The sequence below is a fragment of the Ictidomys tridecemlineatus genome, chromosome 9 (genome assembly GCF_052094955.1).
Source record: "Ictidomys tridecemlineatus isolate mIctTri1 chromosome 9, mIctTri1.hap1, whole genome shotgun sequence".
Lineage (NCBI taxonomy): Eukaryota > Metazoa > Chordata > Mammalia > Rodentia > Sciuridae > Ictidomys > Ictidomys tridecemlineatus.
In genome coordinates, this window is record NC_135485.1 from 12198434 (window position 1) to 12222636 (window position 24203).

General features: G+C 41.8%; 1 protein-coding gene across 2 annotated transcripts in view; it reads right to left on the bottom strand.

Moving 5' to 3' along the window:
• Fam184b (family with sequence similarity 184 member B) overlaps window positions 1-24203 on the bottom strand; it is a 105626-nt gene that overhangs the window by 31164 nt on the left and 50259 nt on the right. For both annotated transcript variants that reach the window (XM_005318940.5, XM_078021123.1), the window contains 5 exons: window positions 24040-24175; window positions 22744-22871; window positions 22024-22230; window positions 10352-10462; window positions 8851-8958 (listed from right to left, as the gene is read on the bottom strand). In XM_005318940.5, the coding sequence (XP_005318997.2) occupies window positions 8851-8958; window positions 10352-10462; window positions 22024-22230; window positions 22744-22871; window positions 24040-24175 (690 nt within the window). The remainder of the gene's footprint in view (window positions 1-8850; window positions 8959-10351; window positions 10463-22023; window positions 22231-22743; window positions 22872-24039; window positions 24176-24203) is intronic.

A 24203-nucleotide genomic window follows, 5' to 3' on the forward strand; every position in this document is an offset into this window, starting at 1 on the left:
TCAACAAATAAAATTACAGGACCAGATGGCTTTATGGGTGGATTCTGCAAAATATTCAAAGAATTTATATGAATCCTTCTTAAACCCTTGCCACAAAAACAAAAATAAAAAAGCAAAAATAAAAACACTTTCAAAATCATTTTATGTGACAAATATTACCCTGATTCCAAAGGCAGACAAACACACCTTGAGAAAACTACAGGTTCCCTGGTGAACATAAATACAAAAAAAATCCTTAACAAAATATAGCAATCTGAATCTAACAGCATATTTACAGGCATATACATCCTGACCAAAAATAATTTTTCCTAGGATGCAAGAATGGTTCATTATACATAAGTCAGTTAATGTAACACACCATATTAATAAAGAATAAAAATCACAAAATAGTCCCAATAGATGTGGTACAAGCATTTGACAAAATCGAGTGCCATCTCATTGAGAAAAAACAAACTAGGAGTAGAAGAAGTGAACACAACATAAGAAAGCCCACATATGGCAATCCCACCACTAATATCATACTAAATGGTTAAAAATAAAAGCTTTTTCTAAAAGAGCAGAATCAAGACAAGGATGTCCACTTTCACCATTTCAAACATAGTATTAGAAATCCTAGCTACAGCAATTAGTCAAGAAAATAAAAAAAGGAGAAGAAGGCATTCAAACTAGAAAGGAAAAAGTAAAACTGTCACTGTTTGCAGATAACATGACATTATATATAGAAAACCCTAATTAAGATGCCATAAAAATTGTTAAAACTAGCTAGGCATGGTGGCAGATACCTGTAATTCCAGTGACTTGGGAAACTGAGGCAGGAGGATCACAAATTCAAGGTTTGCCTTGGGAACTCAGCAATACCCTGTCTCAAAATTAAGAAAAGGGCTAGGGATGTAGCATGCCTGGATTCAATCCCCAGTACTACTAAAAAACAACTATTAGAACCAGTAAACAAATTTAGTAAAGTTTCAGGGTACAGAATCAACCTACAATATTAGTTGTATTTCTATACATTAACAATTGAACTGTCTAATAGGGAATCTGGTAAGCAGTTCCACTGACAATAACACCAAAAAGAATAAAATATCTAGGTATAAATTTAATCAAGGAGGTGAAAGCCTTCTATACGCAAAACTATAAACACTGATGAAATAAATTTAAAAAGATACGAAAAAAAATCTGTGATCATGGTTTGGGAGACCTAATATTGTTAAAGTGTCCATACAACCCCCCCCCCCAAACTACAAGATTCAATGCAATCCTTATAAAAATGCTATTTTTTATAGAAGCAGAAAAAACAATTCTCAAAATTCATATGGAACCATCAAAGACTGTGAATAGCTAAGTCAATCTTTTAAAAATTCTCTTTAGATATACATGACAGTATATTTTGACATATTATACATGCAAGGAAACAATAGACTAATGGAATAGAATTAAATTCCCAGAAGTAAATTCATAATTTATAATCAACCAATTTTTCAACAAGGGTGCCAGGAAGACAATAGGGAAACAAATGGTGTTTGGAAAATTACATATTCATTTGCAAAAAAATGAATTTTGATTTTTTATATTATACTATGTATAAAAATCAATTCACAATTGATTAAATACTTAAATGTAATGGCTCAAATGATAAAACTCCTAGAAGAAAATATACAGAAAAAGCTTCATGATGTTGGTCTTAGCAATACTTTTATGTATTTCATGTATATGACACCAAAGCAAGGAAGCAAAAATCACGTATAAATATTGCATAATGAACCCCACTAGTATGTATAATTGTAATGCACCAACAAAAATAAGTTTAAGAAATTTAAAAAATAAACTGGTGGGATCTGTCAAACTAAAACTTCTTCACAGCAAAGGTAACAACCAACAGAGTAAATAGACACCTAAAAATGGATAAAATATTTTCTGAATATGTAACACATATATATTACTACAGCCAAACACTGTAAGATTTTAAAAACAAACAAACTAATAACTCAAATTTTAAAATAGGCTCAGGACTTGAATAGATATTTCTCCAAAGAAAACATAAATGATCAACAGATACATTACAAGGAGATGGACATTACTAATCATCAGGGAAATACAAATTAAAACCACAGTGAGATATCACCTCACACTTGTCAAGATGGCCATTCCAAAATAGGTAGATGTGAGGATGTGGAAAGGCTGGAACCCTTGTACACTATTGGCGAGAATGCACAATGATGTAGCTAATAAAGAAAACAGTATGGAGGTTCCTGAAAAAATAAAATAGAACTACTGTATCATCCAGCAATCTTATTTCTGGGCATTTATCCCAAAGAATTAAAATCAGTATTAAATTATACTAGCATTACTGTGTTCGATGCAGCACTATTCATTGTAGCCAATATATGAAACAACTTAGATGTCCATTGACAGTTGAATGGGTTAAAAAATGTGGTATGTACACATAGTGGAATACTACTTATCTTTTAAAAAGTAGGAAATTCTGCAATATGCAAACAACATGGATGAGCCTTGAGGACATTATACCAAGTGAAATAAACTAGCCACACAAAGAGAAACAGTGTATCATTCCATGTAGATGAGGTATCTGAACTGATCAAATTCATGGAATCAGAGTAGAATGATGGTTTCTAGGGGCTCGGGTGAGATGGAAGTGGGTTTTACTATCAAAAGACATGATGTTTCAGTAAAGCAAGATGGGATCTGCTGTACCTACAGTCAACTGTACTGTATTGTACCCTGTACGTACAGTCAACTGCACTGTATTGTACACTTGAAACTTTCCTTAAGAGGGTAGATCTCTTTTGTTGTGGTTCTTGCCACAATAAAATAAAACAAAGTAAGTAAAAAATAAACCTGAGAAATGAAGGTTGTTGAGTTCTCCAGTTGAACAGGGAAATGAATGCCACATTCCTTTTTCTGTTCACTTGTTTCCAGTCTCCAGGACACCAGAGACAAAGTCCGTTATGGTTGGGATGTGTTTTGTCCATAAGGGCAGCCTTTATTGTTTCCAACCTTTGTTGTCAGAAGCTTGTTCCCGAGTTAGGCAATATGGGAAATAGTGGACACTCTAACAGGTGGGGTCTAGTGGGAGGTCCTTACACCTGAGTGCTGCCCTGAGAAGGAAATACTCATTCTCTGAAGTGAATTCTTGAGAGTGAGACCTAATCCCTGAGTCTCTCTGGCTTCCTGTGTCATGATGCACTTTCTTCCTCCTGCATATGGTCCTGCCACCTCTCATATGGCCTTCAACAGAGTTTGAGCCATGCTGTTTGGATTTTCAACCTCCAAAATAATTTTATCTTTATTATTTTCTTTATAAAGTTAGCTTACTTCATTGTAGTTAACACAAAAGAGATTAATACAAAGCCTTTCCCAAAGAAAGAGAAGATTACTCGCTCCCACTGACACCAAGTCATTAGAAAGAGATCCCAGTGACCTAAATTATCCTCCAGCCAAGGCTCATTTTGGAAGGAGTCCCTAATCTAACCTTTTAATTACTAAGACCCAAAATGGTACCCTCAGCTCCATTCATTCTACAGTCATGTCTCAGTTTTTGTAAAAGGAGAGGTTAAACGTCTGCCACATGTAGATATGTTAGATGCTAGAAGGATAAAGATTAATAAGATATAGTTCTTGACTTCAACTGCCTTATGGTCCAGCAATTGGAAGAGATGCCTGGCCTGACAATTCTGTCAGACCGCACAAATAACAACAAAAAGTTATCTCTTCTCTTTGACTGAGTGCACCTGGTATTTCAGGTCAAAATATATCATTCAAAAGATGCTACAGTGCCATTTTATTATTTCATAAATGAACTAGACCCTGGAGATAATAAACAGTTGGCTGAATGACTACTTTCAAGCCCAGTAATGCTGATTCAATTATCTGCTTCTCTGAACTCCAACTAGAATAGACTCCCCTGCTACTTTTTTTTTTTTTTTTTTTAATCACAGGGAGCCTTCTAGTAAAAATAACCCTGAGCTACTCCCAGAGTTTCTCATGTCATCCACCCTTGACTCAGACTCTTGGGTTCTTCATCAGGCATTCTGCTGAGATTCAGTCCAATGCTCTCTTTCCAGTCCTAAAGTGCTCTGAGTATAAATAGTGTGCACAGAAAAATAAATAGATCCATTTCTCTAAACCATCTACCACAAAAGGCTCCTCCTAACTCCTCCCAAGCAAATAGTTGGTTATTTTAAACCTAGGTTCTCATTAGATCTCCATCTTTCATCTTTCAGTCATTTTAAACTCATCTGGATTGTTTCTATTTTAAAGGAACACCCACTACCAGGAAATCTCATGGCAGGGAACATTCAAAGTCATTTTCAAGTTCAGTTCATAATCTTCCAGAGGTAGCATTCTGTACATCTTAAAATAGAGCACCTAACGTAATGGAGTTTTGCTGAAATGATTCCAGGGGATGGTAATAGATATTATAAAGACACCTTACATTTATAGAAGCTTGAATGGTTTTGAGAAGTGCTGTCATATGCTCTCTTTTGTTCATTACCACGAGTCTCTGTGGTAGGGAGGCAGGGATTACTGCTGCCATGGCTCAGGGCACAGGCTCTGGTGCCTCTCTTCAAGCCTCATTTTCCCTGTCTGTAAAATGAAGAAGATAATACTAACATTTGCCTTGCAGGGTTGGGGAGGTGGTGACCCAAGGACTTTCTTTTTCCTTTTAAGGAAGGTGTAAGCAGACACATCCATGAAAACTTCCACCACTCTCTGTCCCTATGTCAGTATGACCCAGGTACAAAAGGAAGTCTTCTAGAAAAAGGTTTTCCTTCAGAATTATGAAGACCAAAATGGCTTTCTGCAAACCAATGAATGACACTAGGAACCTAAGAAAATTAGGAGACTGGACATAAGAAACAAGAACAAAAGGTTCAATGAGGTCCCAGCTAACTTTGGAGGAGACAGAGCCACACCCAGGTTTGGCAACCCTCTCTGCATGTTCAGGGAGTGGCGTGGAAATTCTGTCCTCAATTGCTGTTATTATTTTTATCTCTCTTGACTCACTGAAGTGCTTTAGTAGGACGGCATAGAGCCTGAGCTCAAACCCCCTTAAGTCTTTGAACAAATTTAAATCTTATAGCCCCCAACTCAGCAAGGACATCACAGGGAGGCTGTTACTGAGCACCCTGTTCTGGTGGCCCTGTCCCCCCAGCAGATCAACCTTTAGATTGTTCAAGCCCCTAACCTCCTTGGCCTAACGTCTACCCCTATCTCCTCCTGTGGGGTTGCAAGTCTGTTGCGCTCAGGGTGCTGCTCACACAGTATCCAGGGCGAGGCACAGCTGCCTGGCAGGAGGCTGCCCAAAATATTTGAAGTAAATTGTAAGTCTCTGATTGGCAAAGTTTATAACTCACTATGTTGGTGAGGGTGTGTGGAAACAGGCAGATGTGCTGCTTGTGGCAGGAGCCATCTCAATGGGAGGCAAGATATCAAAATTGAACACTCACATGCCACTGGACCCAGCAAGTTCCACAACAGAAAGAGTTAGTGACTCATGCCGAGTACCATATACTAACTCATTTAGCTCTTACAAACCCTCTGAGATAGGTGGTATCCCATTTTACAGATGAGAAGGTTGAAACAAAGAGCTGTTAAAATATTTATCTAAGGTTATCCAGTAAGCAAGAATCCAGGCATTGCTGTTCATTGGTGAATGTGCCCACCTACTATACTATACCCTCTACAGTGCTATCCACTGAAGTATGATCTGCAACAGTGAAACAATCTAAATGCCCACCAGAAAGGAAAGATTGAATAAGGATAATTAGACAGTTTTTTTTATTTAAAATGAAGTTGTGTGGAAGTTTACCTGTTATAATTTCCAAATATGAGATTTAATTAAAAAAAAGCAGAGCACAGGAAAATATGCCCTTATTCATGGGAAAATACTCATAATTATGCCTGTAAATACACAGTATAGCTCTAAAAGGGCATTTAAGAAATAAAACGGAATAAAACAAGTAGTTTTCCTGGGACAGAAATCATGCGGGAGGGTAGACACTTTTCAATGTATATCTTTGAATTCTGTACTATGTACATGGATTACTTTTTGGAAAAGGGAACTTAATTGAAGGAAATTTCAGTACCTGCAAATTGCATAATAGTTACCTAAATGAAAACACAGCACATGTTTAATTCTATTCTAAATGTACACATCGCTTTAAAGTTATTTGTTTATGAATATTTATCTAGTATTCAACTCAGAGGCTGGTACATCCCAAGTATTCCACAAATGGCCCTGGAATGAATGAGTAATGTGCATATTGTATTGAATCAAGCAGGCCTTGGATTTGTTAAGGTCCCTCCTGCAACTCTGTGTAGGAGGAATCTACACTTCTCTCTAGACACTGAGCTCAGCAAGGGACCAGATGAGGGCTGCTCTCATGGTTCAGCAGCCCAAGGTCCTTTACATGCACGTGTGTCTTGGGCTTCCCCAGGATTTGCTGTTTCAGTGCAGCATTAGTTTTCCAATGGAGGTAATTTTGCCCCTGGAGACATCTGGCCATATCTAGGGTAATTTCTGGTTGAGTCAGTTTGTTAGGGGTGGGGATCTACTAGCATCTGGTGAGTAGAGACCAGGAATGCTGCTAAATACTCTACAATGCACAGCACAGCACCCACGCCCAAGAATGATCCACTACGAAAAGGCAAGTGCTAAAGCTGAGAGGCCCCGAGCTGCAGTGACAGTGCTGGCTCATGGACAGTGAGACCCTTGATCAGCAGCCCTGGAATATATCCAGAGCGTTCACGTGTTTGTGCTCCCTCCTAAAAACACAGCCTGCCATCCAGCCTTCCTGGGCTGCCCTTGTGTTCACTCTCCAGCATACCGCCCTTGCTTTAAATATAATCTCATCAGTGAGGCCCCAGCCAACTCTGGCCCCTCCTCCTGCAGCAGTCATTTTGAGGAGCTAAGAGATACTAGAATATTTGAGAAACAACTTTTCTGAGAAATCCCACACAAAGCAGTGCAAAGTTCAGCTGTCCCTGGAGCCAGGAAGTTATGTCTTGAACGCTAGCTCAGGAGGCTGGGTCTTAAGAAATGGAAAGAGAATGAAAATATCTGCATGTTTCTCAGGCAGAAGGATGGCGACGGACTCAGTTCAGGAAGGGAACACTACTGCCAAAGAAGATGCCTATGTTCCTTGAGGCTTTTCCTCCAGGCTCACACAGGGATGAGGACGCTACTGAAGGACTCTCCTCCAGTTTAGTGTCAGAAGGAACCCCAGGGAGTCCTGGCCACTCTCCTTAACCCGGAGACACACAGTTGGGGGCTATTGTATCTGAAAGGCATACTGGTTGTATTATCTCTCTTGCAGTGAGATGGGGGCAAGAGTCAGTAGTCCTGGCTCAACTCTTTATCTCTAGTGACAAAGGAAAGTCACCTAACTACTCACCTTTGGTTCCCCCTATGTAAAATGGGTACACTGCAGGTTTGTTGTAAAACTCCAACGAAATTATGGATGGGAACAGTGTCCTATTACTGACCAGTTCCCATATAAATATTAATTATTATCAAATCTACGTGCATTATATTTTTGGCTCACTTCTTCCCTGGTGAGTAAGTGGTTGCGTAGGGATCATCCCAGGAGGGCATGCCATGGGGACTGTCATAGGACTGTGCCTGAGCCCTGCAAGACTGGGGTCAGTGGTGAGGAATTACATTTCCTAAGGACACTGAGCTGTACAGACATGGGTGATTAAGAGATCCAGGGGGCTAACATGGGAAGATTCAGACTCAGCTACGTTAGTGTCTTCCTACCTAAAGTCTGAAATGGACTGAACTTTTGGGGAAGCAATAAAATAAGTAAAATTTAAGGCAGTGTTTTTTTTTTTATGACTTGTACTATCAAAATGGGAACCAAAAGGGTTATTTAAGCCAGGATACTCAAACACCAACTTTGAGGGGACTATTTACGTCTCTGACATCACACAATGGATGTCAGTGAGTGTCCATGAAGCATCTGTTGTGGATTGAGTTATGCCCCCAAGAAGATATGAAGTCCTAAGTCCTGATACATGTGAATGTGACCTTATTTGGGTACAGTCTATTTGGATATAATACATTAAGATGAGGTTGTACTGGATTAAGGTGGGTCCTGGATCCAATGATTGATGTCCCTATAAGAAAGAAGAAGACCCAGTTGTATAGGAAAGGAGGCCATGAGGCCATTGATGACAGGCAGAGATTGGAGGGCTGGGTTTGCCAGCCAAGGAGCACCGAGGATTGCCAGCAGCCAGCTTCCAGGAGGTGGGGGAGATGCCTGGGTCAAGCAACCGTCATAGCTTCTGGGGAAACCAACTCTAACACCTTGATTTCAGTTGTCTGGTGTCCAGAACCAGGAGAAAGAAACTTTCTACTGTTTGGGTCAACAAATATGTGGTGATTCATTATGGAAGTTCTAGGAAAATAACAGCTCACCATGAACAGGACATTCAGAAGCCAGTTTCTACCATCCAGAAGCTTCTCTGAAAGGCACCTTCACATGGGAAGGCTATGGTGAGAGTAAATGGGATCCAGGATGTTGGGGTTGGTGGAGAGAAGCTGTTATTGCGGTTAATGTTGGGCAAAGTCAAAGGCCCCTCCTATCTGCCAGGCAGACTGCTCTCAGACAACATTAATCTGACCAGCCTTTTTCTTTTTTAGGCCACAAAGATAATTACTCAGAACTCTATTTCCTTCATGGTTTTTGCAAATGGATTTTGTGGTGACTTCCCTACCCCCCAGGCACTTGGCAGTGCTGAGAGGGGACATGCAGCCCAATATCTTCAGCATGGGTCACTGAGGATGTGGAAATATCCTTAACTATGACAGAAAAAACTAAAGGTTACCTGGGTCTCCAAAATACTGCAGTGCTGGCAGTCAGATTCCTGGGGGCTTTCCTCTGCTCTTCGGGGAGTTACCTTGTGCTGTTGGATAAACTCTTCCAGCCTTAAAACCTGAAATGGAAGACAAGAAACACGAGGTGATGAAATGAAGTCCTCCCACCTGCATATGGTTATTAATTTTGGAATCAATTCTGAATCTCTATGATGTGGCCCAGGTGTCCCATTCAGAATAACTGGGCTGGTCTCATATGCATATATGAAGCCACCTCAAGACCAGCAGGGTAAAGTAGCCCAGGTATAATATGAAGATTGGCATCAGGGCTCAACAGGAGGGAGGAAGTAAAAAACAGGAGTGAGCAGTAGCAGGAAGGGAGGGAAGGGGGAGAAATGGGCCTCTTTTCCTTGCAGCTTCTCCTTAGCCTAGGTTAGGATAGAAGCCTCTTTACAGAGACTTTTCACCACAACCCATTGCTTGATAGTCTCAGGCATGGCATGCTCATTATGAGGTTTCTTATTTAAATGATAATTTCAGAAATATTTTTTAAAAAGCTAGAGAAGAATATAATCAACACCATATGCTCATGGCTCAGTTGAAGAAGTAAAAGCACAAACTGCAGTTGTGACCTCTTACATCTCCCTGATCCATCATCCTCCCCCACTTCTCCTCTGTCACCCTCATTCATTCTTTGGATTGACCTCCATGGATATGTACTTCTAAAGAATCTACATTCTTTTGCCCATGGCTTCTTTTATATAAGTTCCCTATGGTACATGCTGGTCTAGCAAGTAAGAGACACTGCAACAAGAAAAGAGAAAGAAAAACAATTTTCCCAGAGGTTGTGGTGCATGGCCAGGGCTGAGGAACCAGTCTATGCCCCTGGGGATGGCAGGAGACAGATTTCATCTGGGATGGTGAGGGAGGGTAGAGAAAGAAAACCTCTTTCTATTTTTTTGGTCTAATCAGGCTCAGAAATGGCCCTAGAGACCAGGTTTTAAACCTCTTCTGCTCGTCCTTCAATACCTTTAAGGGCTCATAAAAACATTTTCATTTCTTTTAAAATCAGAGGAAAAAAAAACACAGCCTGGACTATTTCATCTTGCAATCAACACAATCATAAAGGATGAATTTTGTTCTTTATAAAGGAAGGCATCCAGGAAGGCACAGGTGCCTCGGGCCCACAGAAGCGATAATGGTGCCCTGGAGCTGGGGAGACTGCAGATGCGCCACTGCTGGCACTATTCAGCTACAGAGTGGGCCAGCTGCCTCCTGTGTCCTTCTTTTATGTGAGAAGTTACAGGCCTCTTTGTTTAAGCCTCTATAAATCAGGCTTCTGTTACTTGCAGTTAAATTTATGCCCCCAAGACAGTCTTCCTGGCCCAATGCCCTCTTCTTTGTTCTGAGGATATAAGGAGGTGGGGCCGGTTCTTGACACTCCTGGCGTCTCAGCCAGAAACTTCCAGGAGCCAAACCATCATCCCCAAGCATTCCATTTTGGGGGTTTACCTCAAGCAGAGAGTTCTGAAGCTTCACATTTAGGGCTGTTTTCTCTTCCTCCAGCTGCCTGATTTCCTTTTCTGATTTCTTCTTCACCTCTTCCAACTGTGCTTCTACTTCCTACGCAGTGATTAGAAGGATATTAGCTACCCCAGGCATGAAAATAGGACCCTTACTTGTCCACACCCTGACGTATTTCCAAGGGGATCAAAGAAGGTTAGTTAGAAAACACTGTCAGAACATGAACCAGAAGTGTACAAGAGGTCAAAAGGAAACATGCCTTGAATCGTATCAAAATGTATGATACATTTGAGGGTGGGCTAAGATGGGGTAGACACTTGATTATTTTCTAGCATCAAATAAGAAAAGAAAATGTTCATTGCTAACAAAAGTCTCAGTATCGCATAAGTCAAAAATCCAACTGCATTCTCAGATGAGGGGAAATGTTAAAAGTAAAACAGAATCTCTCCATCTCAACAGTATCCGATTCATACATTCAGTATTCGATCTCAACAGTATTTGATTCATATATTGGTCAGAATGATGGGTTCACAGGGCTGACTCCCAGGTGATCCCTCCCGACAGCCTGTGAGCCTCAGTACAGATTGGATCCAGATGAAGGGAAATTCTGGATGAATGTCACCACCCATCTTAGCATATTCTTACCTTGTTGTGACTTGCTGTGTTACTTACATGCTGAGCAGTAAGTGCTCACAGGCAGTGAGCACCAGCTATGGCCAGCTGGAGCCTACCATGCCAGCATGACCCAGAGGCACAGTGAGCCAGGACTAAGGCTAGGCAGGGTGTGCCGACCTGTTACACTGGGAACAGCCTGGGACAGAGGCCTGCTTCACACACTGTTGCAGCCCAGAACCCCCAAGCATTCATGATCAGACTTCAACCTCCTGTTTTCCAAGAAGCAGTAGGAAAATGGAAGTGGAGCAAATCTGAACGGGATCGCAGGACTAACCAATAGCATGGGCACTTTTCCAAACCTGATTAGCATAGATTCAAACTGATAGCATTTTCCCAAGTGCTAAATAAACCCCTAGATTAACACACTCAAGCAGCAACCCCTATTGGGTTCCCTCCTACCCTGTGAGAGTTGTCTCTTTTCTTCCCATACAAATAAATCCTACTCTTTTGCACTCACTCTTCCTTGTTCATGGATTTCATTCTTTAAATTCATCCAAAAAGAACTTGGAAAGAAGTTGATGGAAAGCTTCTGGGATCTGCTGCACCACTGGAGGGCATAGCCTGCTACTAAGAGCTGCAACATACCTGTTAGGGTAGTGAAGGAGAATCGGGCTTTGCTGGTTGCCACCCTCAGAGCTGAGACCAGCAGATCTTCCCTGACCTGATTAGCTGCTAACAGCATACCAGACTTTCTTGGCTGCAGAGGCCTACAGTTATGAAGACCCCAGAAGCTCACTTCCGATTTTTTTCCAGGTTCTTGTCTTATGAATTCAAAGAATTAAATACACAAGATGAGGAAGAGCGAGTGCAAAAGAGTAGGATTTATTCATGTGGTAAGAAAAGAAACAGAGCTCTTAGAGGACTAGAGGAAACCTAACAGGGGTTGCCACTTGTTTGTTTAGGGGTTTATATGGCACTTGGGTCAACACTATTGGTCCAAATTTATGCTAACAGAGTTTGGAAACTATCATTGCTATTGGTCCACATTTATGCCAATCAGGATTTGGAAAAGTATCAACACTGTTGGTTAGCCCTGCAATCCCATTTAGGTTCGGTCCACTTCTGTTTTCCCACTACTCCTTGGGAAGCAGGAGGTTGAGGTTTTTGGATTGTGGATGCTTGGGGTTCTGGGCTATGGCACTATGTGGAGTGGCATCTGCCCCTGGATGCTGCCAGTGTGACAGGTCAGCAAACCCTGGCTTGCCTCAGCTTGGCTCACTGTGCCTCAGGCCCACGCTGGCACAGTGGCTCACATAGTCACAGTCAGTGCTTGCCAAAGCTGCCCCAGCTGGCTCAGACCAACACTCCACTGCTCCAGGACAAGGGCTTAGATTCGCTATCAGGTGCAAGGCACGTTCTTGGAGTAAAAAGGAAGCAAAGTTCCTATGAGCCAAGGAGCTTAAATTTAAGTGAAAAAAAAAAAGTCAATAAGTACAGTATGCCAAACACTATGTTGGATGGAGAAATAAAAAAAGCAGGGAAAGGCTGGGAACAAAATTGAGCAAATTATATTGTTATTGTGTGTATGTAAGAGTACGTAACAACAAACCCCATTATTATATATAATTATAATGCATCAATTAAAAAAATAAAGTAGGGAAGGAACTATGCAGTATTGGGGAGGGGTTAAAATTTAGATAATTTGGTCAGAGAAAGTGACTTTTGAGTAAAATCCTGTGTTACTGAAATGCTAGTCAAGTAGATGTCTGGGTGTGAGCTTTGCAGGACCTGCCAAGACCCTGGCACGTTCTCAGGACAGAGGGGAAGGCCACTATGGCTGGACTGGAGAGAAGGAGGGGGAAAGTGGTAGGGGATGAAGTTAGAGGGACATCGTGCAAGGCCTTACATATCTTGGTAAGATTTACAAGAAAAATGAAGACCATGCAATATCTGGGCAGAGGAGTGACATGGTTCAAATTATATTTAACCAGATCACTGCTGGTTTCTCTCCCAGGGTCACACTGATGAAGAGGGTAGTATGGGGAGAGCAGCAGGGGCAGTGGGAAGGCAGCAGGGAGGCTGCTGTAATAACTGAGGGGACAGCTGGTGGTGCCTGGACCCATGGCCCCAGGGTGGGTAGTGGGCAGTGGCAGAGCTCCAGGTAGATTTGAAATGCAGAGTGACAGGACCTGCTGAAAAGAGAGGCACCTGCCATAGTTTGTACCAGGAATGTTCCCCAAAGGCCCACGGGTTAAAGACTTAGTACTCAGCTGGGCTTTATTGGGAGGTGGTGGAAACTTAAGAGATGGGGTCTGTGGGAAGTCCTTAGGTCACTGGGGACATGGCCCTGAGAGGGATTGTGGGACCCTAGCCCTCCCCTTCCTCTCTCTCACTTCCAGCTATGTGGTGAGCAGCTTGGTTCCACTAAGTGCTCCTGCCATGGTGTGCTGCCCCACTACAGCCTCAACACCATGAGCCAAAATAAATCTTCTCTTTTTATAGGTTGACTACCTGAGATATTTTGATATGGTAACACAAAGCTGGCTAACACTGCATCAAAGAGGACACCACTGGTTTTGACCTGAGCAAGGGGAGAATGGTGTATCCATGGACTAAGATGGAGAACAAGAGAGAAGGAGAAGGTTTGGAGAGTCTGAAGAGTTTGCTTGCATGTGTTCAGTTTGAGACATTTGCTAGATATCAAAGTAGATAGTTGGATATACAGGTCTATGTTACGAGGAGAGTTCTAAGTTGGCTGTACATTCAGGAGTAAAGCGTCTGTTTGGAGGAGAAGAGCTAGAGAGAGAACATAACGGAAAGTACAAGAGGTTTAATAAGGTTTAAGAACTAAGCCCAGGGTCACCCCAGCATTTCCTATGAATCTGAGGCTATGGTATCTGACAGCAGCTCTTCTATGCTGCCAATTGATTATGGACCTTTATGAGTTAATTTAGGATAGATAGACACAGTAATTGTGGCTGACATTTACTGAATGCATATATTTAGTGGGCACTTTACAGATGATCTATCCTGTTTTAGGTTCTACTACTAAAGTTTATTATAAAGATATAAAATGGAGCTTAGAGATGTTAAATGACTTGCCCAAGGTCATGCAGTCAGTAAATTTAGAAGTCAAGATTTGAACTTGGGAAAGGCTTGCTTGGCTGTGCTTCTTTCCTGATTTCTTATGGAAAATGTGGCACCCAGTATAGAGATATGCCCAAATGAAAGGTTTTTTGATTCCAGAGAAGCTGAGAGGGTTCCCAGAGGCAGGACCCTGATGCTTCCCAAAGCAGGGTGGAGAAGCTGCTTGAACTGGACTCTATTCTGTTTCATAGCGGTGAAGGGCATTTGAGCCAAAATACAGGAAACTGTGGGCAAAAGTCTGTATAACTGGGGCTGCTCTGGGATCAAACGGAAACCTGTCATTTATTCATTCAGCTAACCACTATTAACCGAATAGCTACCATATGCCAATTACCATGATAAAGGGCTAGGGATAAGGTCAGTGTGTTCAGATAAATGACTAACAATTGGCTTTCTAAACAAATAAAAATAAAAACAAATCATTGCATTTGGTGATTCTCATTATGAGTCCTACTACTGTGGCCAATGTCAAATTACTGCAATGACCTTACTGAACACAAAGTTGGGACCAGATATGACAACTTCCTTTCATGATCCATTGTTACCTGTCTTCCACACACTGCTGGACATAGTCATGAACAACACATCTCAGTGAAAAATGCACTGTGAACAGCAATTAAGTACTGCCATTACAGCTTTTATGGATTAATAAATGAAGACAGTGTGATAAGAGCTATGCTAATGGAGGGGCAGGGGTGCCATGCAGGAGACCCCAGTAGCACTAGGCTGGACAGGGAAGACTTGTAGAAAGATTTATATTTAAACTGGGAATATTAGATTACTGAGATCAGTAGGTCAATAAGTACTAGACAGGTGAATTTGGGAGTGGGAAGATAAAGCCTTGAATAAAGGCCCAGAGGGAAAGAACATGGAATGAATGAAGGCTGGAGTGGAGAGGTGTGGAATGAGGCAGGGGAGGCCAACAGGAGCCTGTCTCTGGGGGGTCTTATAAACCATGTTAAGGAACTGGAACTCCACTGTGGAAATGATAGGGAGTTGTTGAATCGCCGAGACCAAGGGTGAGTTTTCAAAAGATTCTGCTGTGGGAGGAACAGACAAACTCTAGATAGGGCAGAGGGGCGGGAAGGGAAGGAAGGGGGCAGGGGGTTAGCAAAATGGTGGAATGTGATGGACATCATTATCCAAAGTACATGTATGAAGACACGAGTTGATGTCAACATACTTAATATATAATCAGAGATATGAAAAATTTTGCTCTATATGTGTAATAAGAATTGTAATGCATTCCACTGTCATACATCAAATATTTTTAAAAATAAAAAATAAAAGATTCTGCTGGAATGGAGACTGGATTTCATGAAGTAGAGAACTGCAGACAGACAGGTTATTACCTGGTCCATCAAGAGATGACAGCTGACTAGGTCAGTGTGGAACCACTGAGGACAGAGGGCTGTGGAGATATTCCAGGACCATCAAAACAGGACAGAATTCATAGACTTGAAGACTGATTACATGTTAGGGGTGAGAGAGAAGTCATGTTTGCTTCCCTGGATTCTGATTTGAATATCCAAAAAATGTGCTGCTGATCATTTGAAGGACGTTTTTACACTTTCTGTGGGGCGAAGCCTAGCCCAGGCCAATAACCCTGGGGTGGCCCTTAGCATTGTCCCTGAGTCACACAATTAGATTATAAAGTCACGTGACAGAGATGTATAGCACCAAGGCACATATAGTCTCTTAAGGAAACCTGAAACTCTTGTGCAGAGCTTTTTGTTTTAGGGAGTTCATTTCATAAAAACAATGTCTATCATCCTTTGATACCTAACAAGTTGAGATAACTTAAACAGCCATCAGAACCTCCCAGCAAAAAATTCTGATTTTTAAAAATTTCATTAATAGCCAGGTTTGGTGTCCCTGCCTGTAATCCCAGCAGCTTGGGAGGCTGAGGCAGGAGGATTGAGAGTTAAAAGCCAGTCTCTGCAAAAGCCAGGTGCTAAGCAATTCAGTGACACTCTGTCTCTAAATAAAGTACAAAATAGGGCTGGGGATGTGGCTCAGTGGTCAAGTGCCCCTGAGTTCAATCCCTGGTACTGTCTTCCCCCTCCCCCGCAAATTTCATTAATTACATCTCATCTACCAAAGCTTTGTATTAAACCAAAGTTTGGTTTAAGATGCTTCCTGATCCAGACATGCCCATTGTAAGAGTACATGAAAATACTCTGCCACGGTGATTTTTGGTGAAAAGGAATGGCTATTTCTATCTTCTCAGAGCACAACTTCCAGGTCACAGTTACCTTGACAAATAGACCTAAAGTGAAAAAAAAAAAATCCCCTACAAACAGATATAACTGACTTTAGCAATAGTTTTTGTCATAAAAAAGCTTTGCTTTTAGGTGCAGAATCATGTGGGTTACTGTCAGAAAATAAAATTTTTGAGTCATCTGAAAAACACAGGCTAGTAAGAAGCATGTTCATGTACAGTTCAGCTCAGAGTGAGCAAGAGGATTTCAACAGGAAGTGTTAATGCTCTTCCAACTGCAGAGGAGAGAAAAAACCACCACCAAGTCAAGGAAAGAGATGAATGCTCTCAAAGATATGAATTGCTGCACCCTGGAGAAAAGGGCTATATGAGCCTCTGATTTACAGCATTTATAGAGTATTTCCATAAAGCCTCTTTGCACTGAATTCTCATATAGGCACAGGAAATAGACTTTCTTGCACTCACAATGGGGATTACTGCCAACCTAATTTCTGGAGGGAGCAAACCATATTCAAATCATAGCATTCCATCCCTGGCTCCCCAAACTCATTTCCTTCTCACATACAAAATACACTCTATCCAAATAATTCCAAAGTCTTATCCCAGCATTGACTCTAAGGTCCAAATTCTCAGCTGTGACTCAAAGAAAACTCCTGCTGTGAGTCTGTAAAATCTGAACAAATCATCTACTTCCATTATACCTCAGAGGGATAGGCACAGGATATACATACCCATTCAAAAGGGAGGAATAGGCAAGTCAAAAGAATTAACGGTCCTATAGCAAGTGCAAAATCTATCAGGGTAGACATTGCATCTATTTTTTTAAAATAATTTTTAGTTGTCAATGGACCTTTATTTTATTCATTTATAAGCAGTGCTGATAATCAAACCCAGTGCCTCACAAATGCTAGGCAAGTGCTCTACCACTGAGCCTCAGCCCTAGTCCCCAGACATTATCTTAAAGCTCCAACTCTGGCATTCTGTACACCAGGTGGAAGAGGAGGCCACGTGAGGCAGCTCTGCCCCGTGGCTTTGCTGCTTGCAGAGCAAGTGGCTGCTCTGTGGTGTAAACCTGTGGCTTCTTCAGGCTGCCATTGCACACTGCTGGTGGCTATACCTTCCCGGATCTCAAAAAGCAGCGGTCCCATTCCCATGCTCCACGGGACATTCTAGTGGAGAATCTCTGCAATGGCTCCATGCCTGCACAGACTTTCCTTTGAAATCTCGGCATCTCAAGAAACTGTCATAGCATAGCTCTTGATCCTGCGCACATTCAGGATCAGCACCTTGTGCACACCAGGGTCTGCACCTGGGATCCCTTCAGAGTGGTGGCACCAGCTGTGCCTACACCTGTTTGAACCACAGCTGGAGTGGCCGAGGAGTGCTTTGTTGGAAAACAGGGAGCAGAATCCCGAGGGGGGCCTGGGCAGCAAGCCATGGAAAGCTCCCCTGGCCTGTTCACTGAGTGGGTTCTGCCCTTCTAGGCTTCTTGGCTGTGATGGAAGAGGTAGCCTGACAGACATGTCAGATGCCCTCCAGTCCTCCTTCCCATTGTCCTGATGAGGAGCAGCTGGATGGCTCCCTTCTATCTGCTAATCCCTCAGCAAGCAGACGCAGGGCCTCTCCCTTACCTGTTTTTTCTTTGTTCGTTCCCTAGCAAAGCTGCAAAGTTTTCATATATTTTCATTCTGCTTCCCTTTGAATTTCACCTTCCTCCTTCTGGTCACACTCTTGCTCCTGATGCTCACAGTTCAAAGTAACCAAGCAGCAGCATCAATGCTTTGTTATTTAGATATTTCCTCTGTCAGAAATCCCACTTCATCACTTTTAAATCTGGCTGTCAATAAAGTTCCTGGGTGTGGACACAGTTCTGTCAAATTCTTTGCAATGTTGTGACAAGAGAGACTTTCACTTCAATTTCCAAAGGAATATTCCTCATTTCCATCAGCAATCTGTTATGACCACTTATCCAAAGCTAAATATTCTAGCTCTTCCCTAGTCACCTGGTCTTCCTCTGAATCCTCCCCACAAACAGCCATTATGCTCCATTTACAGGGTTCTAAAAATTTTCTAGCCTGCCTCTCCAAATTCTTCCAATGTCTTACCACTAACTAGCTCCAAAGCCACATCCACATTTTGGGGTATTCATTTTAGCAACAGCCCCACTTCTCAGTACCAATTTTCTGTATTAACCTGTTTTCCCTTGCTATAATGGAACACCTGAGGCGAGGTGCTGCAGTTGGAATGTTGAATGTTCCCCAAGGCCCATGTGGTAAAGGCTGGGTTCCTAGGGTGATGCTGTTGGGAGGTGGCAGAACCCTCAAGAGAAGGGGCCTAGTGGAGACCTAAAGGTAGTATTCAGATTCCTGGGGGCATGCCCTCAAAGGGGATTGTGGGACCCTGACTTCTTTTCTTTTGCTTCCTGGCGGTGAGGTGAGCAGTCTTCCCTACCACATACTTCTGGTCATCACCATCAGCACCTCGACAGAGGCCCAAAACAATGGGTTTACCAGTTTTTAGACTGGAACCTCCCAAACCATGAGCCAAAATAAACATTTCTTCTTCACAATATAAATTAACTATCCCAAGTATTGTGTTATAATAACTGAAAGCTGACTAACACACCAGGTAATGTATAAAGAAAAAACATTTACTTAGCTCACAGTTTTGGAGCCTGAAAGTCCAGGATCAGGCTGCCATGTTGATTTGTCCTCTGGCTACATCTCATCATGGTGATGGCATCATGGTGAGATCATGTGCAAGAGGGAGATATGATATGGCAAGGAGGAAGCCAGAGAGTGGGGAAGGGCCAGTTACTCTAATAACCTTGTGTGAGGACCTATGAGAACTACTTTAATTCCTTCTAAGAGTAGTACCTCCAATTACCCAATCACCTTGCATGAGGCTGTACCACCAAAAGTCACCACCACCTCACAATACCACTGCTGCACTGAGGACCAAGTGTCCAGCATATGGGGAACACATTCAAATTACATCCAAACCTTAGCAAATTTTAAGGGAACAACAAATGAGCCATCAGAGAAAATTACAAGCAGAGACCTCAGATGGGGTTTAAAGGGAAAACATGCTAACCTTTTTCAAGAAGAAAAAGTATTTGTTCATAATGTATTTATAATAAAGTTTGTGATGCTTGCAGCCAATACATAGTCTCAAATGTCACTCAGAATCAATCATTAGCAATAACACCAACATTATCCTGATCAACACATGTAGCAAGGCTTATTTAGCCACTAGAACAAATGCTACTCTAGATTTCTCTTAAGCTTAAAAATAAGTCTAGAAATGCTAACTTTTATGATATATACGTGTATGTATATGTATGTGTGTGGGTATGTGTATATATATATACATATATATATTCTCCATGATAAAAGATAAGTCTAAAAAGATGTTTCACAAGTAATTTAACTGCTAGTCAAAATGAAAGTCAATACAAAAGGCTGACCACAAAATACAGATTAACATTTCAATGACCAGCATTCGATGAAAGATTAATAAACATGCAAAGCAGTGAATGTGACTATAATCAGAAGTAAAATCAGCAATAGAAAAAGATTCAAAATTATAAAAATGAGGACTTTAAAAGAGCAATTATAAATATGCTCAAGATTTTAAAAAATAAACATTATGGGGCTGGGGTTGTGGCTCAGTGGTAGAGTGCTCACCTAGCATGCTTGAGGGACTGAGTTTGATCCTCCACACCACATAAATGTAAAATAAACATATTGTGTCCACTTAAAAACTAAAAAATAAATATTTTTTAAAAGTAAACATAATGAAAAGACAAAGAAAATTGTACATAGGAACAGAAAGAAATTTCTAGAGCTGAAATATATGATATCTGATGTGAAAAATGTACTGAATCAGCTTAAAAAAGAGTAGATCATACAGAAAACAACATGAGTAAACTTGAAGACAGTGCAATAGAAACTGTCAAACTGAAGCACAGAGAGAGAAGGAATCTGAAAATAGGGCCTTGAGACTTGTGGGACAATATCAGAAGAGAGCAGAGCAGAAAAAAATGGAGAAATGATGCCAAATCTCCAAACTGCATGAAAACTATAAACTCACAAGTTCAAAGAAACTTGAGCAGAAACAAAACAAAACAAAACCCATTGAGTTTTATACAATCAGTGTCAGATTTGGCCATCAGGTTACTAGAGCAACCTGAAATTTGGAAGACCAACTGTCCTTCCTGCCAACTGGGACTCAGGATGGAACAAGCACTAGACTCTTTGTCTAAAGAAGGGAGTTGTGCAACTGGTCACACCTCACAGGAAGAAAAATGCTTCTAATACAGTTGTCTACCCTTCCCAGGGCTTGGGGACCAAGGGCTCTGCCAGGTTAGAATCGCCAGGTTTGAATTGTAACTCCAACACTCAATATCTGTGTGACCTAATACATCACATCTTTGAATCTCAATTTCTTCACTTCTAAAATGGGAACATGAGCACCACTTTTATAATATTGCTAGAAGAATTCAGTGTGTTTAAGTATTAAGTAGAAAGCATAATGGGTATTAGGCAATATTTTTATTTTACATGACGTTACCCAAAGCACATAATAATTAAGAATAGCTATTGAGCTTTCACTACATATCGTATACTGAGCTAAGGGTTCATAAGTAGTATGATATTTAATCTGCATAAGAAATCCTCAAAGTATTTATCACTGATTTAGAGTTCAGCTCTCACAGAGATTAAGTGACCTGTTCATATTTACACAGCTTGTGGAAGAGAAAAGATTTAGGCCCAGGAGTAGGCTGGGTCTTTCATGAGATCATATATTTATTCAGTTCATATGTGTTATGTACTTTACTACTCCTAGCTACCACAAAAAAACGGCATCCCACAGAGATACAGACTATATCTCAGTGTACACTTGGTGCTGGAACTGTACCTTCTTGGCTTATAAAGAGGTTTTCTCAGAAGCGTTAAACAAGCATACACCCACATTCATAATATATTGATCTACACTTCGTTCTTTTCCTAAAATCTCCACATATGTTGTTGCTTTTCCTGGCAAACAGGAGAGATGAGGCTTCACAAGCCTTCTCTGCAGACAGCTGCCTCTGCTGAGGAGGGAGGTGGAGCCGCAGAGCCTGTCTTCCCTCACAGGACCCATCACGACCCAGGCTCTGGGAGATGCTGCACTTTTTCAAATAAATCCTCTCATTTATTCCCCAAAGTACTGTAAGATGTTGTTATTATCATCATCCATCTCACAGATGAGAAAATTCAGGCATGTAGAATTTCCCTCTGGGAGGGCCCAGATTAAGTAGTTCTCCTTGGGTGGCTGGGTGGGGATTTAGATCTAGGTAGCCTTTGAGGCCTGAGTTTTGGTTATTGGAATTTCTGTTTTTTTTCTGGGTGAGCAAAGATGAATTTCCCTAAATTCAATGCTCACTGGAAACAAGTGCATCCCATGTCATCAACTCCAGGTCCCACTGTCTCACAGTCTCAGGGGCATCTCCTGGTCAGGCCAAAGACCCTGACCTCCCTGTGGGCAGGGTCTGTGTATTTCACCTGTGTGCTTAGGGTGCACACAGCAGGAACTCAGTCAATGTTTGGGCGAGGAAAGAAGAAACTCAAGAGGAAAGGAAGGAGGTGTAAGAAAGGGAAAGACGGGGACTTACAGCTGTGGAAGAGGGTCTCACCTTCTGCAGCTTCTTTCTTTCAGCCTCCACGGACGATCGAACAGCTTTGATTTCCACCGTGTGCTTCTTCACCATGTCTTCCAGGCTCTTCACCAGCTGGTCTTTGAGGTGTTTCTTCTCCTCTTCAGTCTGATGTTTGATTTTACGAAGGTCCTCTTCATATCGCTGCTTCACATATTCTGTCTCAACACTTGCTTCTCTCTTGGTCTATTGAAAGAAATGGGACTTTGCGCAATTATCCAGGGAATTATCACTTCTCTTTCATGCAACTCTTGCAACATTTAAATATGCATATATTTAAGAAAGGGAATAAATTTTACAAAACTAGATATTTGTCAGACTTCACTTTGTCAATATTGGAGAGGGCCTCTTTGGAAGGGTGTATCTTCTGCAAATGGGATTAGATGTTCCAGTCCATACTACAGCAGCTTCAAAAGAATGCTTGTTTGTTTTGATTGGGAATATGGAGTAGAATCCTAAACAGTTTTCAGTTTCCCAGAAGCTGGCATAAAAGCTGGGAAAATACTACTACATGTCCCAGTGTTCTACTTCCAAATGACAAGGGGTTGACAGAAAGCTGGCTAAAACTCCATTCTTGTTTCTTCTACTCTTGAAATCATGGATGTGATGATTCCAGGTGGTTGGGGAATGACTTCTACCTGAAATGCATGCCAGCAAACCCTCCTGTGACTTTCCCCTCCAGTGGGGTTCAGACACTACCTGTGCATCTGTGCTTCCTTTGGTTCGCGGACATTCCTTGGGGCAGTTTTGATCCTGCTGAGGGTGTAGACTGTGGACCTCCAAGTCATTCACTTCCCCCAGAACTTCATTCTCAGGCTTCATGTCATCTGCAAGCATGAGTTTCAACATCATCTGGGATGCTCTAGACTTTGCCCTTGTGTCCAGGACAGGTCCCGCATTCTGCTATTCAATCATTTTGGTGACTACTCCTCTACTTAATCCTTGCTCTGTGCTCTGCTCATAAACCCAGTGATTCTCATCTTTGCTCAAGCAGCATGCTGAGCTTAATTAATTGCTATGCTTTCCCTTCCTAAACCAGTAATATGATTTTTTTATTGCACTTTTTATTAGTTAAAAATATTGAGCATGTTCCCCAACATAGGTACATTCAATGAGAACTTAGAGGATGAGAAAAAAATAATTATAATAACAACTGCTAACTTTTCCCTCCCCTGTTCCCTGAGGTGCTCATGCCCTATATTTGAGCATCTCTGTTCTAAACCTTCAGCACTCTTCTGGTTCTAACTTGTGTATCTTCCTTCTCACATTTCAGCCTGCGGTAATTTCTTCTATTCAGACACCTTATTCCCCTGCTCCCTGGGTCACGCCCTTGATGCCATGGGCTGTGGTGTAACATTCCCATAAACTCCTGAAGGCAGAGCCCATGTTTTGTGCCTGTTATCAAGCTGGTCAAGCTGCAGGTATTCAGGAACTTTTTGGTGAGAGAGCCTAATGAAAGGCACTTGGAGTCAAATATTCTTAGCTACACATACCTGCTTTATTATCGAACATTTGGCTGACCTTGAATTAGCTACTTATCCTTTCTCAGCCTCATTTTTTTTTCATCTGCAATATGAAAGAATGGAAAACTTATCTTACAAAGTTATTGGGAAGACACAATAATGTAATTTATGAAATGATGTTCAAAGTACAAAGTCCTGTCTAAACATGGAGGGGGAAGCCTGTGCCAAGAAGGGCAGGCACTCAGATGGGTCAGATGGGGAACTATTTGGAGGCAAAGGGTCTTTTCACATCACAACTTTTAGGTGTCTGGCTTGTGCCAGCTCCAGGTGAAGCAGCTCTAGGTGTCAGCTCAGCCTAACTCTAGGTGTCACCTGTGCCCTGCAGGGAGTAGACTCACTCACCTGAAAAGCCAGATGAAACAGCCCTGCCCCTCCCCTCTGTTCCATCAGCAGTCTCATGGCTGCCAGAAGAACCAGGCTGACCTGGTAGTTAACTGCCAATCTTTAAGGAACTTGTTCCAGGGCATCTCACCAGTTTTCTGTGGCACATGACACTCCTGTAGCATCAGTCTGTCTTTGGCAACTGTCAGCTTCTCCCCAAGTTTTTTTGCAGTGCTCTTCAGCTCTGAGTTCTCCTGGCGAGCCTCCCTCAGCTGCACATCCAGGTCCTAAACAGACAGTATGGGTCTCAGTTCT